We start from the raw sequence: 27,368 nt of genomic DNA on the forward strand, positions 1-27,368 counted from the left end.
TAGGGTAAGATTCCTTCTTCCGTCTCCCATACATAATTTAGCTTGAAAACTGTGCCATGAACAGGACTATGAATTTTCCATTATGTTCTCGCGAGTTTACTCCTCTCACCTGGCACCACAGCTAGTATACCTAAGCTTTAGATATTTAAAAAATAAAACCACTGTTTCAGTTGATTCTTTTCTTTTCTTATTACATTTTTTCTTATTAAATTTTCTTATTAAATTCGCATTTGTACTTATTCAAGTTACCAAATTTTGGGGCTGATACTAAACTTTGTATTATTTATTTCAGCGTGACTGTGTACGCTTATTCGTATGTTTTCACTGTGCTGCTATTCAGTAGCATACGAGTTGTCTATCCTTCTCTGTGGTAGAACCCGAGTTTCATTCCGTTCATACCAGGACTGTTCGTTTTCTCTGTATTATAAGAGAGTGTGAATTGATTCAGCTAGCTTTAGAGCGGGAAGTAAACAGTGTTTTTCCCGAGGGAAAGCCGATCAACTAGTGCTCACCGCATTAACTTATCGAAGTCTGAAAATAACGATGTTGTTAATTTTACCGAGATGCCGAAAATTTGTTCTGACACTTCTACCACCGCGAGGCTGGCACATTTGAACAACTTTAGATACCGCCGGACTGTGCTGGGATCGAACCCGCCACTCAGCCTGCCAAAGTCATGAAACGGTCAAGCCTTTATCTCCTTCACATTCTTCAGTGTCTGCTAGACATGACTAGCAAAGTAGGCAATAGCGAGTGATAGCTGAGTGACGTTGTCACTGGCATTACGTCAAGCCGACCATACTTCATATCCCGGGATTAGTGGTTCGGTATGTGTGGAATACTGGAGGTCACGTGACTGACTTTCTTGCTTTTTAGAAATAGGTGAAGTATTTCATTAGTCCATTTTCATGTTCTCCCAAAAGTAAGGTTGATCACGTACTGTCTGATTGATACAGTTGATCACACGAACAGTTTGATTCTTTCGTTTTTTCTTGTTTTGAATAATTATATATATGTCCTCAGTTACATCCCATTCGTTCTACTGCAAAATGTATAAACCCTGACGAATAGCATGACGTTGAAAAATTAGAAGAGATGCTGTTTGTGGTGACCAGAAACATTGTTTCTCGTCGTTCTGCTTCCTCTCACTCACCGGTGACCTGTGTGGTGTCATGACGACGGTGCAGCCGCGGACAGCACATGGACACAAGCGAGCGTCGGAAGTTCTGTCCACTGATGCAGTACAGCGCGAAGTTTATACCGAAGTTTGTATTGAAGAGCTGGTTGAGCAGGTGCTGGATGATGACGAACTGTTGGGCCTCTTGCGCGCTGGTTCCGTTGACCTGAAAGCACAAGAACGGAGGTAAGAATACATACTAATAGAAGTTTGCTGGTGAGAGACGTTACATATCAGTAGACGAATGACTGTGGAGCTGTAGGAATAACGCCAGAGTTATATGGCTGACGCTACGCGTGACTTCCATATTGATCGGATATTACTGACTTTCAGCAGCACAGAACGACCAGCATACACACGCGGAGGCCAGTGCGATACTGCTTCACAGTCTATTTAGAGCAGTATTCCCGAATCTTTTTGTCTGAAGTGCCACCTCTCCCTTGCCAATTGGTACGTGTTAATGATCATGAAAGTAATTAGAAATATGCATTGTAATTCCAAAAGGGAGTAGAACAGATATAACAAAATAATACTAATGAGATATTTGAACTTGCGTTACCTGTTTATTTATACCGAGTGAATTTTGCTCCGTACTAGTCACAGGTTTGGCTTCGCGCGCAATCTGCTACGGTGTTTGTACGCTGCCGGAAAAAGAAAAGAATTATAACACCTGGAAAGTCGATGTCGACTTTGACCCGATGACGGCATATGCCACGTGGGGGATAGTAGATTTACTGATAATGGTTTCAACGTCATCCGCCAGCAGATAGCATAGTGGCATAGCTACCAGACCGCCATCTGCGTCTACCTTTTAAAAGGGATTGCTGGCGGCCATAAGGCTCAGTGTGGTGCAGACTTGTAAAGCAAGCAGCCACCATGCCACCGAGGCGCTCTCGTGCTTCCTACAGGCAATTGAGCGAGTTTGAAAGGGGTCAAATTGTGGCTTTCCGAGTGGCGGGATGGTCCTTTTGGAGAAATGGCACACAAGTTGGACGTTGCACGTCTGTTTTGCAACGATGCTGGCAACAGTGAACACGCGAACATTCTCACACTCGTAAACGCGGTTCTGGACGTGCACGCAGCACAGACACCCGCCAAGATCGTCGTATGTAAGGGCAGCCGTGGCAGATCGTACGGCTACCACAGCAGAACCAAGTGCGAATGTGAGCTCAGAAGTGCCAACACGAACTATTGCGAACCAGTTGCTCGTATACATGTATCGTCACAAAGGGCAGCAAAAATTGATTGCCTTCTCGCGGGACTTTAGATAGCCACATCGCGCTTTGAATTTTTGCCTTGCCTCGCACCGACACAGATAGATCTTAATGGTGACGATGGGAAGGAAGCGAGGTTTACTATAGGCTCTCCCCCACCTCCTCTTTCAGTTGGTTGTCGTACGACCGTTTTATTGGTAGCTGTTGTGGGCCTGGAACTTTGGATACGAGCAGTGGGACTACGGGCACCCACACCTCTAGCCGGTCTTCTACTCACGTCACAACATCGACGTGCACGGTTCGACAAGTGCCGGCAGAGGATCATCTGGAGAATGAAATGGCGCGCCGTGGTTCTCAGCGATGAAACTAGATTCTGCCTGCACTTAAGTACTGGTCTTTCGCGCGTACGACGTAGATCTGGTGAGCGCTGTCTCGTTGAGTGCATTTGTCCAAGACAAGCTGGCCCCACCCTAGCTTTTATCGTTTGGGGTGCAATAAGTTACAACTCTCGTTCACCTTTGGTGTTTGTGGAGGGAACGCTGAAGAGCGCTTGGTACCTGCAGAATGTTATTAGACCCGTTTGTTTGCCGCTCTTGCAACAGGAAGGTGATGTGCTATTCCAACAGAATTATTTATTTATTTATTTATTTATTTATTTATTTATTTATTTATTTATTTATTTATTTATTTATTTATTTATTTATTTATTTATTTATTTATTTATTTATTTATTTATTTATTTATTTATTTATTTATTTATTTATTTATTTATTTATTTATTTATTTATTTATTTATTTATTTATTTATTTATTTATTTATTTATTTATTTATTTATTTATTTATTTATTTATTTATTTATTTATTTATTTATTTATTTATTTATTTATTTATTTATTTATTTATTTATTTATTTATTTATTTATTTATTTATTTATTTATTTATTTATTTATTTATTTATTTATTTATTTATTTATTTATTTATTTATTTATTTATTTATTTATTTATTTATTTATTTATTTATTTATTTATTTATTTATTTATTTATTTATTTATTTATTTATTTATTTATTTATTTATTTATTTATTTATTTATTTATTTATTTATTTATTTATTTATTTATTTATTTATTTATTTATTTATTTATTTATTTATTTATTTATTTATTTATTTATTTATTTATTTATTTATTTATTTATTTATTTATTTATTTATTTATTTATTTATTTATTTATTTATTTATTTATTTATTTATTTATTTATTTATTTATTTATTTATTTATTTATTTATTTATTTATTTATTTATTTATTTATTTATTTATTTATTTATTTATTTATTTATTTATTTATTTATTTATTTATTTATTTATTTATTTATTTATTTATTTATTTATTTATTTATTTATTTATTTATTTATTTATTTATTTATTTATTTATTTATTTATTTATTTATTTATTTATTTATTTATTTATTTATTTATTTATTTATTTATTTATTTATTTATTTATTTATTTATTTATTTATTTATTTATTTATTTATTTATTTATTTATTTATTTATTTATTTATTTTGAAGGTAGCAGGCATACAGTAGGCGTGTTGACACGATGGGGGCTTTTGGGCTTATGCCGTGTCAAGAAGACAAGGTGAAACTCTTTACATTTCGCAGAGAATTTTGCTCCGTGTCTTCAGAAGCAAAATCTCGACTGTTCACGAGGAAGTCTTTCTAAAATAATGAGGGTTTGAATTTAAGATTATTTTACCGTTGAAGCTGTAGTGGTACGCTCGTTCGTCACCAGGTGGCTCGCTGTATGCTGACACAGCGTTCCAAGCGGGAGCTGACGACACCATTAAGCTCCAATTAAGATGTTCATCACACCGCGTGTGCCCGCAGAGTAACAGAGAGGACATCAGACGAATCAGGGACGAATGCAGTAGTAGAAACAAATACAAACTAATCAAATAAAATACAACGAAAGTCACCAGGATAGAATAGAACAGAGCTGAAGAATGAAAAGATTGTGGAGAAAACCAGAGGAAGATGTGAGACGGTGTGTGAGGGGGCGGGGCATAACCGGTGTACACACGTTATGAAAGTATGACATTAACTCATAATACATAGCTTGGAATGAACAAACTGGTGATGACGAAAGTACAAAAATGGAAAACACCCGAACTAAATAACAGTATAGAAAGAACTGTTAATAGTTTAAAACTTTGTACGGAACAAGAACCAAACGCAATTCCCTCGTAAGTATTGGAAAGAGTAATGGGTGACACTCCTGACGAAGAAGTACAGTACTTCTGGATGAAGAGATTTGTAAACAGGATTCAAATTAGAAATCGACCTCGCGCGCAGCTGTGAGCTTGCATTCGGGAGATAGTGGGCAGCTCTGAAGATGGTTTTCCGTGGTTTTCCATTTCCACACCAGGCAATTGCTGGCGCTGTACCTTAAGGCCACGGCCACTTCCTTCCCACTCTAAGCCCTTTCCTGTCCCATGGTCGCCATACGGCCTATCTGTGTCGATGCGACGAAAGCAACTTGAAGGAAAAAATAAAGACCCATATTACTTATTGTTATTGAAATTCCAGATGTGTATAAAATTACACAGTGTGGAGAATAACTCCTTATTCTTACTTGTCGTGTTCTCGATGAAGAGATAATTATAATATTTTCAACAAATCAACATATTAGATATTTAAGTGGGTGTGAATGTCACGTTTTTCACTGACGGCGCTTTCAAAGCAGCACCAGCCCATCTTACACAGTCATTTACTCTACACGAAGTAGTGCATGGTTTCCCAATGCCACTACTATTGTTATTACCTACACAAAGGAGAAAGTGTACTTAAAACCTAATAAACAAGGCGCCGGGCTAGATGAGCCCTACTTGGCAGGTTCGATCTTATCTCAGTCTGGTGGTGTTTGAAGGTACTCAAATACGTCAGCTCGTGTTAGTAGATTCACTGGCACGTAAAAGAACTCGGGCGGAACAAAATTCCGGCACGTCGGAGTCTCCGAAATAGTAAAAGTAGTTAGTGGGACGTAAAGCAAATTATTATTATTATTATTATTATTATTATTATTATTATTATTATTATTATTATTATTATTATTATTATTATTATTATTATTATTATATATAAGGCAATGATTTTATTCGCGAGGCAGAGAAATTTTGAAATAATCCCGACATTATATATGCAGGATTTCGAGATAGTAAACATGAATGTTATAAGTTATTTCTTCCCAAATGCACAAATAAAGGGTTGTTTTTACTATTTCTCTCAATCGCTATCGTGTAAAATTTCTTCACTAGGCACGCGAGTACACCACAGTTGGAAGTAACACCCGTAAAAGCGAATCAATGCTGTTTGACCTCCCTTTCGTTCCTTTGGAAGAGGTAAATGAAGTATACGATTATATCGTTGAGGGTGCCGAAGAAAATTTAGATAATATCGTTGACTATTTTGAGAGAGTGTACGTCGTAGGTGTGGCAGAAGACAACCTGCAACTACAAGATTTCCAGCTCAAATTTTGAATGTTTATTGTTCTGTCGTGAATGGTGAATATAGAACAAACATTGTAGTAGAAGGATTGTGCAATAAATACCAGAAATCGACGGTGGTTGCCCATCCTTCTTTTTGGAAAGTTGTAGTGGTCATAAAACAAGAACAACACAAGAATGAGCAGCGCATCACCCAGGCCTTTGGTGGTCATACACAGATACGCCACCCAACTTGATGACGATGCTGGGAAAATCAAACACATAGCATCAATATGGTAAAGGATACAACGAATACAAGGAAACCTTTCAGACTGATGTATGCCTAAGGAGAATTACGTATCGTTTTAAAACATCTGCTGCTCTAGAGGATGAAGATATGCAAAAATAATCACAATCCATGTACTCACAATGTTTAATACATTTTGGACATTTTTCTTAATTTTTCATTAATATAAACTGAGGACAGTTTATATTCATGTGCGTTTCAAAACTGTGGACTATACAGTGTGAACCAAACTACACTTGGGACGATTTATCATGCACCATTTCGTATGAACCTTTCTGTTCGGACGAACTGTCCGCTAATCCGCGGGCGCTTCCTGCAAGATAATGTACCATACCACACTGCAAGAATTGAGAAAGAATGATTTTAGGAACATGGCAGTGAATTTACACTTTAATGCCGTGACTCCCAAATAGCCCGGATATGAAACCAGTTCAACAAATGTGGTTCCATTTGGAGAAGTGGGTTCGTGCCACATCACCACCGCCCAGCAGTGTCCGTCAGTTGTAAGATCTGCTGTTGTGCTTGTTGTATGGGATGCCACAGGATACCGATCACCATCTCGTTCAGTTGATGGCCTGCCAAATGGCCGTGGTGCTGTGGTCCTTTGCCGTTTTAGATAGGTGGCCATAATGTAACTGTTCATCGGTGTATAACTTAGTCTGTACTAATAACTGCTGCTGCTGCTGCTGCTGCTTGTTGTTTAAAGGGGCCTAACATCTAGGTCATCGGCCCCATACTAGTAACTTACGGAGAGAGAATCTTAATTATGTAAACGACTTTTCCCTTTGTCTATAGCTCCCCTGTACGTTTGGAAACCCCGCGACTCGCATTGCAAGGTGATTTTCTATGCAGCAGAATTCGAAGTGATGCCTAGATATTCCGGCAGACTTCCTGAAGGAATTGTTTAATTTTAACATTCAGATACACTACCTGACCAAAAGTATATATAAACCTTCCCAGTCCTAGCTCTTTCCTGTCGCATCGTCGCATAAGACTTATCTGTGTCGGTGCGACGTAAAGCCAATAGCAAAAAATAAAAATAAAAAAAAGTATATATAAACTAGAGACTAGATGTCACTGCAGTCGCGATTGCTGCTATAAAACGTGGCAGAGAGCTTGATGTTTTCAGACAATCACTTCATCGATTTTGTCGAGGATGAAGTTGACAACCTACTCGATGCCAGTCGCCCCCCCCCCCCCCCTCGCCGCAGATTTTAAATTCGTTTCTCCTTGAGAATTGTTCGCCACTACCAGGAGACTCAAAGCAAGGAAAACTCCAGGATTAGACAATGTTTCTGTATCGTTCCTGAAAAACCTGCCTAAAAGACCCTGACCTGCACCAGTACGTTATTCAATGCCATCTTCCGCTTTGCCCCTTTCCTAACACCACGGAAACTCGCTAATGTAATAATGATCCTAAAATCATTTTCAGACCCCATTTTTCCCCAATATTACCGACCTATCTCTCCCCTCTCTCTAGTATCCAAACTCCTTGAAACCACCACCTATTCAGACTTAATATCGTCATAGAGAATAAAAAACTCTGAACTACGATCAGTTTGATTTCCGATGTGAGCACTCTACAACCCATCAACTCACTATGTTCACGGAAGAAATCACAAAAGACTATAATGATCGGAGGCTCACGGGGGTCTGTTTTCTAGACATTTCGCGTGGGTTCGATAGGGCATGGCACCAAAATCTCGTCTACAAACTTAATGCAATAGGTATTCTCCTGTATATGATACGTCAACTCTGCAGCTATTTATCCGACTGACAGCTCCAGGTGGAGATTAACAAAACCCTCTCCGAACCCCGCCCCAGAACTGCGGGCGTCCCGCAGGGTGGAGTTATTTCTCAAAAAAATTTCAATTATAAATGTTCGACATACCCAGGCCAACGCACGCGAAAGTCTACTTGTACGCTGGGATACAGCAATCTCCGCTGTTCCATAGCAAACTCCCAGAGTACAAAATTAATTCCTATTTCAATAAGCTTTCTCCACTTTCGAACCCTAGCTTCGAAAATGGAGGATTGAAATTAATGTCACCAAAAGCAGCGCCATGCTATTTTTCGAAGCACACTAGAATCGATCCTCAGCCCCTGGTCTTTTTGGCGAATACCTGGGAGTGACTCTGGATAGAGGACTGACGTGTAGAGATCAAATGTTGGTGACTATTCTTTAAGAACACAGTACGTTCATTGTTTGTAAGCCTCCACTAGGCAGCTCCAAACTAGACTAAATTCCTCAGGTTCACCTGATTAGTGATGTGGTATTTGTTGTTATAAGCGCAAAATAATGTGATTATTATCGGCTGGAGGCAATTGCGTTGTCTTCTTAGGGATGCGGTAACCATACATCCCGAAAAATTTGTGACAGTCCCGAATTTTATCCTGATTAATTTATTCACCTTTCTTATGCATGGAACAATATTAAAAGCAAACAGGCTCTTTCTTAGCGGAGTGGGATGAGCTGAAACAGACTTCAGAGCAGCGATTGTTGTCTGTTCTAAAGGAGCTGAACCGAGACAACACCGTTCGCAAGTCGAAGAAAATCTGTGAATTCGTTTTGTCACTCACTTTCTAGAACTAATGTGTCCCTACTAGACCATCTTCAATAGCATCCTTCGTCCGTAGAAAGAGTGTTGTCAATAGTTAAACATTTCTGGGGATCACAGAAATTTTCAGTGACAATTGAATATGTTAAAACCACGTCAATCATCCAAATGAACCATTCGAAACCGTTTTTAGAAATGTATGAGAAATTTAATAAGGCAAAATACTCATAAAGAAGTCGTCGTCGTCGTCATAGAATTATGACTGGTTCACATCAGCGACATCGACGGTTTCATTTTTCCAAACTTTGAATGAAATGGTCCGGGGACGTTATAAAAGATATTACTATTATTATTATTATTATTATTATTATTATTATTATTATTATTATTCATACTACCTATGATTTTTAGTAATTCGCTGTTTATGAATAAATAGATAAGAAACAGCTATGGAGAGGTGGTGGTGGTGGTCGTGGTGGTGGTGGTAGTGATGGTGGTGGTCGTGGTGGTGTCGTCGACTGTCCAATATAGACCATTTATCTGTCCCAATTTCGGGCTCACGAAACATGGTCAACCTACTTTTGTTTTTGTTTTATACCGTACTTAGGTATCTCAACTTGTAACCTCAGAGTGCCGGTCAAATCTGTCTTTGCTTCTGACGTCTGCCGGACTCTTCTCTGCCGTATTATCTACATTTTTCTCAACTCTTGTTCTCTTCCATTTTCAGTTATATCAAATTTACGGCGAGGCTACCGAACTCGATACTTGCAGTCGCTTAAGTGTGGCCAGTATCCAGTATTTGGGAGATAGTGGGTTCTAACCCCACTGCCATTGACCCTGAAGATGGTTTTCCGTGGTTTCCCGTTTTCACACCAGGCTAATACTGGGGCTGTGCCTTAATTGTGGCCACGGTCGCTTCTTTCCCACTCCTAGCCCCTTCCTGTCCCATAGTCACCAGACCTATCTGTGTCGGTGCTGCGATGTATAGCAATTTGTAAGGAAAAAAATACGACTAGGCTTTCATATTCTCACCTTCTGTGGCTCATGTATTTCCTTACCGGATATCCTTTCTCCTCATTCCTTTTTTTCCCATGACTATTGCTAAAAGGGGCTGATTTCTTAATGTGACCACATTTTTATTCGTCAGTGTTTCCAGATTTACCCGAGTTCCTTTTACGTGTGAGTTTACAAGTCCAGTGTAGTGTTTCTTGATATTTGCATTTGTTTTATGGACAGGACTGTGTTCGCCTGCTAGTCTGCTCACCTTATACACTTTCCAGTCAATTAATTGATGTTGATAACAATAAAATATTCTTGAAAGCTTCGTTATGAGTTTACTGCAAAATGCTATTCGAGCCATTTCTGACAATTCATCTGCATATTTCTCTGCAGTCTACTTTAGTGATGACGGAAAAGCTTTCCTCTGTCCGTGGAATGTATTTTGCGTGACCCTGCTCCAAAAAACAGCCATCATCTCATGAATGCCAAACAGCTTCTTTTCTTGTAACAAAATGCATTACCTTCATTTGATTCGTGCTTGGTTTGAATGGTACATTGATTGTTAGTCGATTATTATTATTATTATTATTATTATTATTATTGTAGTGGTTTGACGTCGCACTAACACATCGAAGCCTTTTGGTGACGCAAGGATGAGAAAGGACTAGGATTGGGAAAGGGGCAGCCGTGGCCTTCATTAGGATACAGCCTCCCCAAAATTTGCCTATGTGAAAATAGAGAACCATGGAAAGCCATCTTCAGGTTTGCTGCCGGTAGGATTCTAACCCATCATCTCCCGAATGCAAGTTCACAGCTACCTGACCCTAACCGCACGGCTAACTCGCTCGATAGTCGTGTGTTGTAAAATAATCGTATAGCCTCGACATCTTTGATTCGACATCATTTAGGCTGCCTTTGTATTAATTCCGATGTTCCATTGTACTCTACTTGGTGGATTTGAAAATGGTGACTTATTCACAAATTTTATTTAAGTTTGTTGGGTAAACATCAAGTGTTCATACCGACATCGCATGATACGGAGTGTCGATTGGACATTTTCATGCCCTTCAAAATTCCTCTCTCGGGTTTGAATCCGGGATTGGGATCGAGAGGCCGACACATTATCATTGATCCATTGGTTCTAATTTATTACGTGACATTGATATGAATAAAATAATCTTGGAAAATTGGTTATAACTTTAGCCTGAAAGGATATATGAATAGTGTCTATTGTCATATTTCACCACAGTTTACTGACAACACAAAAGGTTTCCTTTGTCTCTCTTGGAATATATTTTGCGTGACCCTGCTCCTAAGAGCAGTGAACGCCTCCTGAATGGCAAATATCTTCTTGTGACGAAATGGGCGGTGTTCATTGCCTTCACTTAATTCGAGCGTGCGTTTCTTGTTTTGAATATTATACAGATGTCGCCGAATCGCCGTCCACTTTGTTCGAATAGGCAACCCAAATGACAACATACGGGATGGGCAAATCCTCTGGTATAAGACCTCTACCCTTTTACCATTACATTAATAGCACTACTTGTGTCCGTTTCAGTTATTTTATTTAAAACTGGCTTTCTCGTATTGTTAACAATGTTGCCGCGTACGAGGCTAGTATGTGTGATGTACTAACATCTACTGTAGCCTCGATTGTTACATTGGTGTAACCGACGTATGTTTATTCTTGTTCATTTGTATCATAGTATTATGTTAATAATATTAATATCAGTTAAATATTCCACAATAATAATAATAATAATAATAATAATAATAATAATACGTCTCGTCCATTATGAGTCAGAAATCTCAAGATTACCTGTTAAGTAGCGACTTTAAACTACATGCCCGCGGCTGTGCTTTGTGTATCTGTGTTTAGGGTGGCGGGTTTCTAACGGAATGGTCCCGGATTCAAATTCTGGTCCCGCCTACAGACTTTTAAAGCTGTAATCCATATGTCCTATTGGTAGGTGTTTCAAGAATAATTGTCCTATTAGTCTAGGAAAACATGTTTTGAGAATATTCCCGTCTAGTTTAAAAGCAATGGTTCTCTCATACGAGGGTGTCTTGCAACAGTAAAGTAATAACTAATAACGATACGCACAAATCCGATGAATAGTCAGCCACAGCACAAATAGTTGGTGAGGCTGGAGGAAAACTATCTCTGCATTGGAAATAAGCAGAAAACCTACGCAGTTGCAACTTTTGGAAATGACTGATTTTTTTTTTTTTTTTTTTTTTTTTTTTTGCTAGGTGCTTTACGTCGCACCGACACAGATAGGTCTTATGGCGACGATGGGACAGGAAAAATGGCTAGGAGTGGGAAGGAAGCGGCCGTGGCCTTAATTAAGGTACAGCCCCAGCATTTGCCTGGCGTGAAAATGGGAAACCACGGAAAACCATTTTCAGGGCTGCCGATAGTGGGGTTCGAACCTACTCTCTCCCGAATACTGGATACTGGCCGCAATTAAGCGACTGCAGCTATCGAGCTCGGTGAGACTGATTCTTACGAGATTATTGTAACGTATCGGATTTTACTACACGGGAGTTGTTAGAGAACTTCCACCCACATTAACACTAGGGGATGACGAGAACGCCCCCAAATCACGACAACGCTGGTACAGTGAGACGGTGCTAACTACACAAAGTTAAGCAACATTGAGCGTGGTGACATTTTGGATGCCCGAGCTCGATAGCTGCAGTCGCTTCATTGCGACCAGTGTCCAGTATTCGGGAGATAGTGGGTTCGAACCCGACTGTCGACAGCCCTGAAGATGGTTTTCCGTGGTTTCCCATTTTCACACCAGGCATATGCTGGGGTTGTACCTTTATTAAGGCCACGGCCGTTTCCTTCCCACTCCTAGCTCCTTCCTGTCCCATCGTCGCCGTGAAACCTATCTGTGTGAAGTAAAGACACTAGCAAACATTTTGGATGGAAGCCCGGCCGCCCCCCCCCCCCACACACACACACCAACACAGGGAGCACGGTAAGAGTGTCTCCCTTACAACCAATTACACTTAAGTTGTAAGTCCGATACTGAAAAATATGACCTCAAAATGTACTAACGATACAATGCTGTAATTAATATGCGCGCATGTCAGCATTGTCTGGAGCAGAAGTTATGTCTCTGCTTAAGAAACCACAAATTCTTACACTCAGAACACCCAACAGGAGCACACTACACCATTCCCATTTGTATTTCAGGTTAATCATTTTACTTCCAGAAAGTGTAATTTGTTTTTCAGATTTAGGCCTATCCTTAATTTCAGAAAGTGGCATTTAAAATTCTTTAAGATATTTAAGATTATCTTTTTACAATTTGTTTTTCTTAGCACCGGCAAATATAGGTCTTATGGCGACGATGGGATAGGAAAGGCCTAGGAGTGGGAAGGAAGCGGCCGTGGCCTTGATTAAGGTACAGCCCCAGCATTCGCCCGGTGTAAAAATGCGAAACCACCGAAAACCATCTTTAGGGATGTCAATTTAATTTCAGAACATTTAAATTGTAATTCAGAATATATCAAATTAATTTCAGAACGTAGCCTATCAGTAGTAGTGAGAATTTTTTTCATTAGGATTTAAGTTGATTCTTGTGGTTTTGTATCTAAGCAAGCAATATAAACTTTTATTTCAATTGCAAAGACAGGTATATTCTTTTTTGAGCAATGATTGTGTTTAGTATAAAGAAATGGAATTGAAAGATAATTGCGGCAAATGTAAGGTATCCATGGTGAGGAAAACCATAAAACGCCTTCTTCCATGTCGGCATCGCCTTTATGCAACGTGCTTTGCAAAAGTACATAACAGAATATACTCTATCTTCCGAACAGGTGTTGAAGATGAAATCGCTGTGGTAAGGGAAACGTAGAGAACCGGGAAATAATTTTTGTATGTGCGAATAGAGGAGACGACTGGGTGGTATTGGTGGCTACGTTGGGAGTGAAATACAGTATACAACAGTATTTCGCTGGGCCAGTTGGGGTGGAGATGGTATGTTGCGAAAAATGAATTGTTTAAGTGAACTTGAAATCGAGGCTATCCTGCTGTGGTTAGGGGAGGACTGCAGTTTAAGTTTTTAAACAATTAAAAAATAAATTGCTATAGGAATTTGGAGAAGATGTGTGCAATTATTTATAGGGAAGAATACATACAGTGAAAAAGGTCCACACTCAGAGCGTACGTGTGAATATTATTGAGAATAAACGAAACCGCGCGGAATACAATAACGCTTTAAATAATTATATTCAAAATGAAAAGCAAGTCGTCTGGATAGACAAAAAAATGTTTGTTTTGTAGAAGAACAGCTCGTTCAGAGAAAGGCACAAGAGCTATACAAGTTTTGCCTTCTTCGAGAGGGCCAATGGTCCAATGTCTGGAGCCGGAATAAAAAAGATGTGGATTATATATAGCCGAATCTGCAAAAATTTGGCTAAGAACATTTCTTGCATTGTGACAAGATATGGGAATTCAATTAAGGGACTTAATGATAATGCCCCGTATCACTCTGGGTTAGAAAATGTTGTAAATGGAACTGATCAATTTTGCTTCATTTAGATCCGCATTCCCCTATGCTCAACCCAGTAGAAACGATTTGATCAAAAATCAAATCAGATGTCAAATCTGATTACCGGATAGCCTAACAGTTGTGGGTGGTCTGACGTGGGAGAACAGAGACTAGCGTACTGGGAGCATATAATTGACCGAGCAAAAGTTACCATAACTGGTGTGACTGTGCTCGAAACTGCACAACATACGTCCTCATTTCATGCTGCAGTGATAGCACTGAACGATGTGCTTGCAGGGCAGTAAGACATTTATACTACACAGTACTGTGGTTTTCGCAATTCTTGTGTTGTATTAACGCTTTCAGTTAATTTTAAATACAAATTCGTTATCAATTGCAAATGATATAATCTGAAATTAAAATGATGTTCTCTATTATACAACTCGAAATATTGTAGTGCACCAGGTCCGGTAACCAAAACTCTTCCTGCCCTCCAACCTATAGGGGACAGAAGGGAAGAAACAGATCACAGGAGGGAGGTGTTTCAATGTCCCAGAAACAACGTCTTGGTGCAAGAAAAAATTCTGATGTCATTGCCGAGAAGTAGTTTCTTCTAGTGCCTGGATCTGGTGTTTTGGGTGTTAAAAATAAAGGAAATGTGACGTTAGTGATTCCATGGGATGCCCCTGTTATGACAAGCCGTTTGCCTTGCCTGTCGTATAAACCACATTCATTGAAATAATTTAAAATATTTTCTGTTGCCGTGTACAAGAATCCTCACAACAGAGCCTCCACTTGTAACTGAATATAATTTTACCACCCCTGTAACATACAACCCACATTATAGGTGCGCTATACACAAGTTGAGTGCGATTGCTATTTGATGGCACAAACCTGCGCGAAGCCGCGAGCTCGGAGGGGAAGGAAGGTAGTTCAGTGGGCAACTACTCTTGTCCTATTGGGAGCGAAATGAAGCCTTATGACACTAACGTAGTTGCCAGCTGGCCTGCTGACGGCAGAAGGAGAAACGCGGACAACGGTATCAATCACCTGGAGCCGATGTGAACCCTTCCTTAGCAATTAGCGACCTGAACGTTCCTCTCCTCTCGCGCACGCTACAGCACATCGACTCGTCCGCATACAGCATTCGTTTAGTGCGCAACTAAGGTTTTGTGCCATCAGATAGTAATCGCACTCTACCAGAAGTAGACGGCGATTTCGAGACGCCTTGTATATTCATTGTTAGTCATAAGCTTTTGTTAGTTTAGAGAAGAATAAGAACACGTAGATTGCTCATCCTATTTTATTTATTCCATACTTTTGAGGTGATAACCGGTGACCTCTAATAGTTTTGTTAAACCATACTCATAGAATGCATGCATTTATGTTACTGATTGTATGTCATTGATCACAGCGGAGACCAAGTTAATCTCACAATGAACACCAAATTTATTTCTCTTATGTCACCTGTTTATTGTCCGTATCTCCTATCCTATATCACATGATCTAACAAACTTGCCGGTTTATTTATTTTATCGCCCTTCGTAGCTGTTGCTTTCTTGCTTTTCTTTAGCAGATAGTTTTGCTCTTCGAGAGTTCAGAACTTTTCCCTTTCTTTTCAGTTAATCTTACGGACGGAGGTCTGATATAATATTTTTGCTTGTCCACTTAATTAACAATCACTACACTACTACATTAATTTTTACCGCATTCGTAAACATCAAAGCAGACACCGACAAGCCAAAATCATAGGGTACCTCTCCAATAACGTGTAAGGTGCTGTCTAGCTTGGAGAAGTGGTACAACTTATCGTGGATTCCAGTGGGGTACGAGGGACACCGCCGGGCTGACACCGCCGGGCTGGGGTACGAGGGACACCGCCGGGCTGAGTGGCTCAGAGGGTTAAGGTGCTGGCCTTCTGACCCCAACTTGGCAGGTTCGATCCTGGCTCAGTCCGGTGGTATTTGAAGGTGCTCAAATACGACAGCCTCGTGTCGGTAGATTTACTGGCACGTAAAAGAATTCCTGCGGGACTAAATTCCGGCACCTCGGCGTCTCCAAAAACCGTAAAAGAGTAGTTAGTGGGACGTAAAGCAAATAACATTATTATTATTATTATTATTATTATTATTATTATTATTATTATTATTAACGAGATACACTGGTATTTGTAAGAATAGAGATTAGTTGAGACTATCATTAAAGTTTTTCTTACCAGTCCTGCTCAGTCTCACAGCTTATTTTAAAAGGGCACGTGTCTGTGAAGACCATAGTAAAATATTGCAAAATCACTATATTTGCCATCATAATTTTACCAGATACACTTGTTCTAGGTGGACACATATTATTATGTGCAATTAATGAACATTGTATATTATTGTTATATCATTGTTGGTCACGTATTACTACACTTTCAGAGCCTCCACTCGTAACTGAGTATAATGTTACCACTCCTGTAACATGCAACCCACATTGCAGGCGCACCATACATAAGCAGAGTGCGAAATGGTGCAGAATGCTGTGGGAACATCACACCATTTTCTGGGAACTTGAAGTAGCAAATGGCTACGAATTAGGAATTTGCGACAGGCATTGTTCTATGACGTGATACGACAGTTCGGTGGATCCAGGCTATGTTACATGAATACACCATATACTAGTGCGGAACTGGCGATCCTTGCTCGCATTGCGTTTGTACCAATCCAGAGCTCTACCACGATCTTGACTCATTTTACCATGTCACATAAATGTTCAGTCGTCTAGAATCCAATTAGCAACCTCACAGGCCCGAATGGGGCGCTACATCATCGTCTGGACCCACTACCATGCCGTGCTCAAATTCAAATAACTCACGCCGCCTTGCTGTAATCAACTGATCAATGTTTAACCTGAAAGGCACGATTATCTCATCACTACTGAAATAAGTTAAATCATTTCAAAGCCGTAGAAGGGTGATGGCGCCACATAACTTTTATACTGCCATCGCATGACTTTTGGCTTGTCAGTGTGCATTATAATTAATTCAGTGGTCTAGTTGACGGTATTGTGCTGTAAACAACGGTGTTTTTCATCAATTGTTTATTGAATTTAGAGCTGATGGAGGAATGGGGATACTTTTGATTCTCTTCTAAACCGTACGACTGAATAGGAGCGCTAGCTAAAGATAATAAGATCACGTGTAATATTGAACAAAGCGATGACAGAATATATCACCGATATTAATAGATCATATTACATTTATTGACGTTTGAGTTGAGACTATTGATTAATGGGCGCTCTTAAGGGAAGGTGTATTGTGAACACAAATTAAACATGTCGCTGAAGGAGATCATGTCGACCCTAGTACGTAATGTATGACGGAGTCTCAATTTAAATGTATGTTTTTGTGTTGGCGTAGGTGGTGCACTGAGTTGTATGGTGACATTCATAACAAGCATGGCTGTGTAATCTAAATTAATTATAGCGTTGTGGCCTCAGGAGGTATTAATATACACATATTCCTCTGATATGATGAATACTTGTAATCTTATTATCTGGTTGCAAGCACATAATTATAAAATCATGCGGTAGCTCTTTCTTGCTCCAGCACCGACTGTGGTACGAAGTGTTTTAAAGAGTGTTAACATCCTTTCATACTAAATAGATACTAAAATCCGGTTTCTCGGATGAATTGTCAGCGTCGAGGCCTTCGGTTTACAGAGTCGTGGGTTCGATTCCCGGCTGAGTCGGGGATTTAAGCCGCGTCTGGCTAATTCCTTTGACTCGGGGACTGGACTTTTGTGTTGGTCCGATTATGCTCATCTTCATATACACACAACGCACTATGTTACAAATCACCACAGAAACACGCAGTAATGAATACATCCTCCCAGACTGGATGGGTATCATGAAGTGCATCCGGCCGTAAAACCGGGCCAAGTACACATGAGCGACACAGTTCGCACCCGGGACCTCACCAGGGTGTAGGGAAAAACGGCAAAAGAAAATACCGAATATACTAAAATTATGCCTTACGTTGAGATCGTGCGACGTAGTCCCGGGAAAGACGGAAAATGCACGAGGTGAAGGAACTTTGACACGTCTGATTTACGGATATTGCTGTAAACATGGGTCTTTCTCCATCTTCAATTCGTATCAGTGGCAGTCGGTCTGTAGGTGGCAGCATGTGTGTGCCGCACGCGTTTTAAAAGAGAGAAGTAGTAGTTTTGTAATAATAATAATAATAATAATAATAATAATAATAATAATAATAATAATAATAGTAATAATACAATTGTTATCGTATGAAAATTGTCAGTTTTAATTTTTGTGAACATTATAAGATGTTCGTATTGATGTCCCATATAGTCCTAATATTTTGCAGAAATTTTCTACCAGCAGTTTCGCAGAGATGCACTTAGGCCCTATTCACACTTCCAGCAGATACTTCCTCTTATGGGTACCGATAGTGGTTTGCATAGAATGTTTCTCTAATGAAGAGCTAATTACTGCCTTCCAAAAAGAAAAAAAAGCGTGACACTTGATATTTTTAAAACAATCTCAGTTTAAGGTAGTCAAATTTATTTTTATATTCAAAACATCATAAGAGAATAAAAGAGAATCTTACCATACCTATTTCGAAGGCAACAATCAGATACTGATCAGTCAGCGTCAAAGGCACAAGAACGACTACAAACTGAAATAATGGTGTTCATAATTTGCGCGAAATTAATAGAAATGAATGTGCAGTAGTAGCCTACTCACCATTGTTTAAAGGGTTACGACATTAAGTTAAAAAGCCTCCTTTTTTTGTTTCTTGTTGGTTCTGTTTCAGCGATGTTCATAGAACTCTGGCTAATCAGTAAAAACGGTAATCGTATTCAGTGTAGAATTTAACCTAGCTTTCTACCAAAAATGAGGTCTGAACTCCTGCCTAGCCAGTTCAGAACGGGAATGTTGACCTCCCGAAGAAACTCCGTGACACACTGAGCAGCATGGGGTCTTGCATAAATTCCCTAAGTTGGGGGTCCTGCTTCTTAAGAGTACGCATTTCGCAAATTTTAATAGGAATTGTGCCTATTTTAAACTCGCCAACTGTAATTTGCTGGCGATTTTTTTTTTTTTTTTTTTTAACCTGTTGGACTACAAAACGATAACTGACCCTTAACAGGGGATTGCTTGCCTTCTTGTTTTACTGTCCACCGACCATTGCGATACACCTGTTGCTTCACTGGTAGATTCTAAAATATTATACTTTACAGTTATTTCTGGATTTTTAAATAAGTAGCGGCATTCTTTCACAAGCCTGTCCTCGTAGGAACCTACCCCGACAAGACTTCGGTGAAGACGTATATGCCATTATGACGTCAGTAATGAAGTAAAAATCAGGATATTGTAAAAAGATACGTGCGATACACAACTACTGTGCTTGCTAACAAGCTGGCATGAGTGCTGAGAGAATCAAGCGCCGTGTAGTGCTGCAAGTGGAGATGCGCTGACTGGCAACACCCACTTGTTTTTGCGGTGAACTGACCACAACTTTGCCACTTCTTTTAGGTATCGTATACTCATTGATTGACGTGCCAATATTACGTTAATGGATGGTACTGTTTTACGTTTAATAGTTAAATATCCTCAGACTCAGGAAATGAAGGCGTAACAGTAGCGGCTTAGTCACTCGTTAAAGCGTCAAGTCCATATGGTCTGACACTATGGTTAGAGCCCTGCGCGGGTATACAAAATAATATCCGCACTCTCTTCACCCGCATCCGCGAATGGTTATCCGCATCCGCAAAATGGTTATCCGCGGATATTGTAAATATTCAACTAAAGTGTATTACACCCAAGGTATTGAGACGGATAGATCTGGTAACATAATACAATAGACCTGGCACCAGAACCCCCTACAGTCACAGGTTCATGAGGGACTTTCTTTTGCGACAACTACCGACGCATTGACTCGTGTTCGTTCCTCCCATTAATTGAGGACAGGAGCCAACTAGACGAAGGTAAGATTTTCGGCTTTATGGTCTCTGTTCTCCCATAGCAGTGTCAAGGTCACCAAACCACAAGCAAGAATAAGAGTATACCTGAGTGAAAATCAATAAACGTCATTATTTAGAAATTATCAGCAAAATTATCCGCATTGCCATACAGTTTGTATCCGCCAAGACACTAACTTCGCGGATATCCGCGGATTCCGCATCCATGCAGGGCTCTAACTATGGTTAGCCGGTTCGAGTCCCGTTGACCGAAAATATTTCACCGTCAGAATTTTGGCCATCATTATAGGAGAGGTGGTGGTAAATAATTTATAATCACTACATTGCTTGAGGTTGCGTCAGGAAGAAAATTCGGTCATAAGAATTCGCTACGAAAATTCATCCCCGTAGAGAAACGGTACAAGGATTGGACACGCACTCTGGTATTATTATTATTATTATTATTATTATTATTATTATGTCGGGCTCCATGGCTAAATGGTTAGCATGCTGGCCGTTGGTCACAGGGGTTCCGGGTTCGATTCCTGGCAGGATCGGGAATTTTAACCATCGTTAGTTAATTCCGCTGGCACGGGGGCTGGTTTGTGTGTCCTGTTTAACATCATTTCATCCTCATCACGACGCGCAGGTCGCCTACGTGCGTCAAATCAAAAGACCTGCACTGGCGAGCCGAACATGTCCTCGGACACTCCCAGCACTAAAAGCCATACGCCATTATTATTATTATTATTATTATTATTATTATTATTATTATTATTATTATTATTATTATTATTTTCGGCTCCATGGCTAAACGGTCAGCGTGCTGGCCTTTGGTCATAAGCGTCCCGGGTTCGATTCCCGGCAGGATCGGGAAATTTAACCATCGTTTGGTTAATTCCGCTGGCACGGGGGCTTTGTTCATGTGTCGTCTTTAATATCATTTCATCCTCATGACGACACGCAGGTCGCCTACATGCGTCAAATGAAAAGACCTGCACCTGGCGAGCCGAACGTGTCCTCGGACACTCCCAGCACTAAAAGCCACTGCATTGCCGGCCGCCATTGCCCCTAAGAGGAATTCACCAGGTATGCCTACTCGATTCTGTTGTAGGCTGCGTAAATCCCAGTGCTATCCGCCTCTCTAAGAGTAGAAGTTTCATTTCTAATTTTTTCGACTTATAAAATAAACGGATTCTCACTATTCATCTCAGCGACCCCGAAAACTATGGATTCGACTCTATTTTCGATTAATTTTATATATCATTCTCCCATCTCCCCTACCACGATAGGGGCTAAAATTGGATTTTAAAAAATTCCGGAATGTCACTATTCATCTCGACGACCCCCAAAAATATGGAATCGACACTACCTTCGATGATTTGTATATCTCAGCCACTCGCCCCCCACCCCTAATGTTTCCTGGGGTGTATTACCCCCACGTGGTTTGTTTCCTGACACTAAAATTCCGGAGTGTCACTATTCATCTCAGCGAACCCGAAGCCTACGTATTCGACAGTATTTTCTATTATTTCTATATATCAATCCCCCATCCCCCCCCCCCAACGAAGAGAGCTGAACTTGGACATTAAAAAATTCCGGAGTGTTGCTATTCATTTCAGGGAGCCCGAAAAGTATTGATTCGACACTGCTTTCGATGATATATATATATATATATATATGTCTCACCCCCTCGCCCCCCGCCCCTAAGCGTTCCTGGGGTGTCCTACCCCCACGTATTTTTCTCTCCTGATACTAAAAATGCGAAGCGTACCATTCACCTCGGCGACCCCGAAAACTATGTATTCGACACTATTTTCGATTAATTTTATATATCACTCCCCCCTCGCCCCTACCCCAAAGGTGGATAAACTTAGACTTATAAAATATCCGGAGTCTCACTATTCATCTCAGCGACCCCGACAACTATGGATTCGACACTCTTTTTGATTAATTTTATATATCACTCTCCCATCGCCCCATACCACGAAGGGGGCTGAACTTGGACTTAAAAAATTCCGGAGTGTGACTATTCATCTCAGCGACCACGAAAAGTATGGATTCAACATTACTTTTGATGATTTTTCTATCTGAGCCCTTTTGCCCCCCTGCCCCTAAGGTTTCTTGGGGTGTATTACCCCCACGTGGTTTGTCTTCTGATACTAAAAATCCGGGGTGTCATTATTCATCCCAGCGACCCCGAAAACTGTGGATTCGACACTATTTTCTATTATTTTTATATATTACTCCCCCATCGCCCCCCACCCCGAAAGGGGCTGAACTTGGACATTTGAAAATTCCGGAGTGTCACTATTCGTTTCAGCGAGCCCGAAAAGTATGTATTCGACACTACTTTCGATTATTTTAATATCTCACCCCCCTCGCCCCCCGCCCCTAACGTTTCCTGGGCTGTCTAACCCCCACGTGGTTTGTCTCCTGATACTAAAAATCCGGACGGTACAATTCCCATCGGCGACCCCGAAAACTATATATTCGGCACTATTTTCGTTCAATTTTATATATTACTCCCCCCTTGCCCCCACCCGAAAGGGGACTGAACTTCGACTTTTAAAAAATCCAGAGTGTCACTATTCATCCCAGCGACCCCGAAAAGTATGGATTCGACACTATTTTCGTTAATTTGTGTATCTGACCCCCTCACCCCCCCTAAGGTTTCCTGTGCTGTCTTACCCCCACATGGTTTATCTCCTGATACTAAAAATCCGAAGTGTACAATTCACCTCGACAACCCCGAAAAGTATGTATTCGACACTATTTTCGTTTAATTTTATATATCAGTCCCCCCTCGCCACCCATCCAAATGGGAGCAGAATTTTGACTTTTCAAAAATCGGAAATGTCACTATTCACCTCAGCGACCCCAAAAACTATGGATTCGACACTATTTTCTATTATGTTTTTACCTGACCCCCCTAACCCCCCACCCCTAAGGGGGGTAGTGGTGGCTTACCCCCACGGTGCTCGTCTCCAGATAGCAAATATGTGTTCAAAATTTGATTGAAATTGCTCCAGTGGTTTAGGAGGACATGTGCCATTTACAAACATACATTCATCATCAGTCCCCCCTCACCCCCCACCCAACTGGGAGCAGAATTTTGACTTTTAAAAAATCGGGAGTGTCACTATTTACCTCAGCGACACCAAAAACTAAGGATTCGACACCATTTTCGATTAATTTTCACCTGACCCCCCCTAACCCCCCACTCCTAAGGGGGGCTAGAGGTGGCTTACCCCCACAGTGCTCGTCTCCGGATAGCAAATAATAAGTGTTCAAAATTTGATTGAAATTGCTCCAGTGGATTAGGAGGAGATGTGTCATTTACATACAAACATACAAACATTCATTTATATATATATAGATTATCCGTTTAAACTGTATATTCACTCTTCAAGAATTCCGAGCATACATTTTCCTTTGCTGTATAGCCTTCTAAGAAGCTGCATCATAGCCTGTACATTATCCCATGTCATACTCTAATTGTGTGTGAAATATAATCCAGATATATCAAGTCTTTCAGACGTGATAGTTCCACAGACATCCAATCACATTTTCACATTTATTACTTAGTAGGGATGTAGTAGTCAGTATCCGTGAAACTGCTAGTTTGTCCTCCCTTCTGTGGGTAACGGAGTAAACGTTGCGAACTCAGTATGAAGTGGTTCAGCAATATATTGACTGTACAGCCTGTTTTGTTACCGTCCGTATAGTACGGTATCTGCCTCCAGTATGCTGCGTTCTGTTCTTTACTGGTGTGTAGCAGCTACGGTGGCTGTTCCGCTCCATCTAATAGCGACGTAGAAGTTCTGACAAGTGTTATATTCACTTAAGGGAGCATGGCTGAAGGTTGAAGAGCATTCCGAACCATCAAGGAATTGGATGCTCAAGTACCGTCATTATTCAGAAACTAGCTGCGATACATGGCGTAGCCCGTCGTATTTTATGTACCACTAGTCTGTAGTTGGCTTGATCCGAAGAGTATTTTACTTTCACGCCATCCATAGCCCTTCCCCTTCTTTCGCCGGTACTAAAATACACTCATTTGCAAAACCAAAAGCTTGCGCACAATGAAGGGGCGATCGCATGGGCACGTACGTGGTTATAGGCGCAGAACATGGTAGCCTAAAGAAAACATCGCAATATTGTACCGCACCAAGCATTTATTGAAGGAGTACAAACACTTGCAGGATGCACTTAGTGCGGTATTCGACAAACCGTAGCACGGAGACAGGCGGCGATACGGTCCGGTATGGTGCCATACATACTTCGGATGTTCTCCTGAGGAAAATTTTGCCACATCTGGCGCAGCTGATCCTGCCGTAGTTGCCACTATTCGGAGTTACCGTACAATCTGATTCCAAACTTTCTCGATGGACGATAGGTCTCAAAATCTGTCTGGGCAAGGAAGCGCTTTGACATAACGAAGGCAAGCCAGAGATACTCCTGCTGTGTGAGGCCTGGTATTATTCTGCAGTAGTTGTCGAGTCGTACCACGAAGGAAGTACAGTTGGCAGATATTCCGGACGTATCGCCACGCCATCAGGGTTACTTCAGTCACCACCGGTAGGGAGTGGGAATAGTAGGAAATGGCACACCACACTGACACTTCTCATTGGGACGGCGTGTCGCTCTACAGTTGAACATGGATCACTCACTGTACTGGCCAGGACGTCTCCAGGCTCGAATTCGGCAGTCGTTTGCATCCAGGCAGAACCGTAATTCGTCGCTGGACACCACTCGGCGCCAATCCGCAAGCTGCCATGCTGCCCATTCATGGCAGATGTTCAGACGTGTTTGACGATGCTCAGGTCGTAATAGTAGCCTAGATGTCGTAAGGGACGCCGCAATGAGAGATTCCAATCTGCTAGCCGCCTATATATGGTACTGTTGGACACAGGCCCCAGCTGCTGTGACATGCACCACCCGCCTTGAAGTCGTGCGCGTAATTATCGTGCTTGACTCACGCCTTGTTCATAAACACACATACAGTACCTCGCCATTAACTCGAGGCGCATCTTTTTCTGTCTAATGCCTAACAAATTCGAAACCCTTTAATACCTCCAAAAGTACTCGTCTGATTTTCAAAATAGCACATCACTAAATTTGTCGCTCGATTCTTAATTGTATATTGAACTTAGTATAGTCCCATTTTTAAAACATTTCTGCCGGTTTTTCGGTATTTATGTATGTGATCCAGAGGAATAGGACCGTATTTTAGGAGTCTCTTAATACAACTTAGGAGTTAGAAAACAGAATGTCTGTACCTGTAATGGATCAGATGATGTTTGAGATGGACAACTTAGCTGAATCACCCTATATACTAACCTTGAATAATCATTCATTTATCAGGCTCGCACACCGACATTTTTTCATCACTCTAATCTCTCGGCCTGAGGTTGCAAATAACTGTTCTAACCTGGCTGCACATAGTGAACACTGGAAATCAGAAATGGCGTAAGTACGAGTTCGGTATTTCAGGTTGTGTACACGTGAAGCCAAGGCGTTGCTATTAGGGGAAGGAGCAACGCTGGCCACCTTTTGTAAGTCTAACGGGGCGTTCAGGCCACAAGTTCACCTCTGTAGTTCCATCGGTATGGCGAGTCTGACGCAGATAGCACTGGTATACCTTGCTCTTGCTGTACTCAATAGACGTGCCTAGCATACAAACAGTGTCGCCGTGCTTTCAGATGTGACCTAGTCACACGTCGGTGCATATTACAGAGTCTTATTTAATGCGTAAACTGTAATAATGTGGTAGACCATCATTATGAGGATAAAGCAGCGACCGCAGGTGGTTTGACGCGAAAGTTACGCGATAATGTATACTCATTAACAAATATGGATCACATGAGAAATAGTGACACTTTGATGCAATAATCCAGGTTTCAGACGGAAATCATAAAAATTTTTGCAAGTTGTAAACAAATAATGTTTATGAGTTCGTAAATGATTGAAATAATAGCGCATTTTTATAGTAAATAGGAAACCTCTACAGTCCCAGATCCCATCACATTCAACACCCTAAGCCATTTAATGAAACAAATCTACGCACATTCATCATTTTACGTTTCTGTTTCTAGACCTGAAAATTTTAGACAAATACCTGGTAAGATTCACCAGGAGTCGAACCAAAACGTTCCTCAATGTAATTAAGTGGACTGATAACAGTAATACGAAAGCTTTCTTTGATGTATTAAGCATTATTAGCGGAATTTGTAATGTACAGTAAGTTACAGAATAGAACTGCGTCAATTTAAACTAATATTTTAGTGTACTTTCAACGTAAATTTTGGTATTGAATTTTAGCAATTTAAAACACATACCATATAACAGCCGTTAAAATAAATAATGTTACGTGTTACAAATACAGTATCTACATATTTTACGTAGCAAGGAAAAAAATACATAAACTAATATAAATGTTTTTATGAGTAATGGGCTGGCTCATTGTATCTACCAAATCTCAATTATAAACAAACACTGCAATGTTTAGTATGCAGTGAATCCACGAGTACACTTGCCAACAACCCTCATACTCGTCCTCTCCGCATTGTTCAGGTCTCATTCTTTCCGAGTGGTGAGCACACGAGCACAATGCCACCGCAAACTAGTCGATGTCTGGCAAGCATACGTGCACAGGACGAGTACGTAGACAGGTGAGTCGGGTCTGTGCGGGTATGGGTTTGAACAAGTTCCGAGAGACGATTATCGCTCTTCCTGGCGAGTTTTCGGCGGGCTGAAGGAGCTGGTTCCTTATCGGTAGCGCCTACCTTGAACATTTTTAAAATACAGACCCTGCTCTATTCATATTGGAAATTGCAACTCCTAGACATATGGGATATAGAGGCGATGAGAGCTATTCAAGAATCAACACCAGGAGTCGAACACCGACTTTAGTAGTGTCCTCGTGTGTTTGACTCACTCCTGCCTTCCTAGTTCGGCGACACCGCACTGCGCATACACTGGCATTGGCTACTTTTCATATGCCATTAACGCTTACACTTAGTATACCGTAGTCATTTGTGTTGTTTTTGGAGATGCAGAATTGATGCCGTATAGGTATGTAAACGGTATCATTTTCACGCTAATTATTGAATTGTTCATTTCATTTCATCTTTCATTCATTAATCATTGCCCC

General features: G+C 40.6%; 2 protein-coding genes across 4 annotated transcripts in view; one reads left to right on the forward strand and one right to left on the reverse strand.

Moving 5' to 3' along the window:
- The window catches only part of fry (Protein furry), a 1,574,680-nt gene that overhangs the window by 707,614 nt on the left and 839,698 nt on the right, over window positions 1-27,368 (forward strand). The window lies entirely within an intron of this gene.
- The window catches only part of LOC136873967 (nociceptin receptor), a 192,961-nt gene that overhangs the window by 43,511 nt on the left and 122,082 nt on the right, over window positions 1-27,368 (reverse strand). For both annotated transcript variants that reach the window (XR_011018273.1, XM_068227611.1), the window contains exon 2: window positions 1,154-1,343. Coding sequence is in view for 1 of the 2 variants with exons in the window: in XM_068227611.1 (XP_068083712.1) it covers window positions 1,154-1,343 (190 nt within the window). In the remaining variant the exon portion in view is untranslated. The remainder of the gene's footprint in view (window positions 1-1,153; window positions 1,344-27,368) is intronic.

Source organism: Anabrus simplex, chromosome 5, assembly GCF_040414725.1.
Source record: "Anabrus simplex isolate iqAnaSimp1 chromosome 5, ASM4041472v1, whole genome shotgun sequence".
Lineage (NCBI taxonomy): Eukaryota > Metazoa > Arthropoda > Insecta > Orthoptera > Tettigoniidae > Anabrus > Anabrus simplex.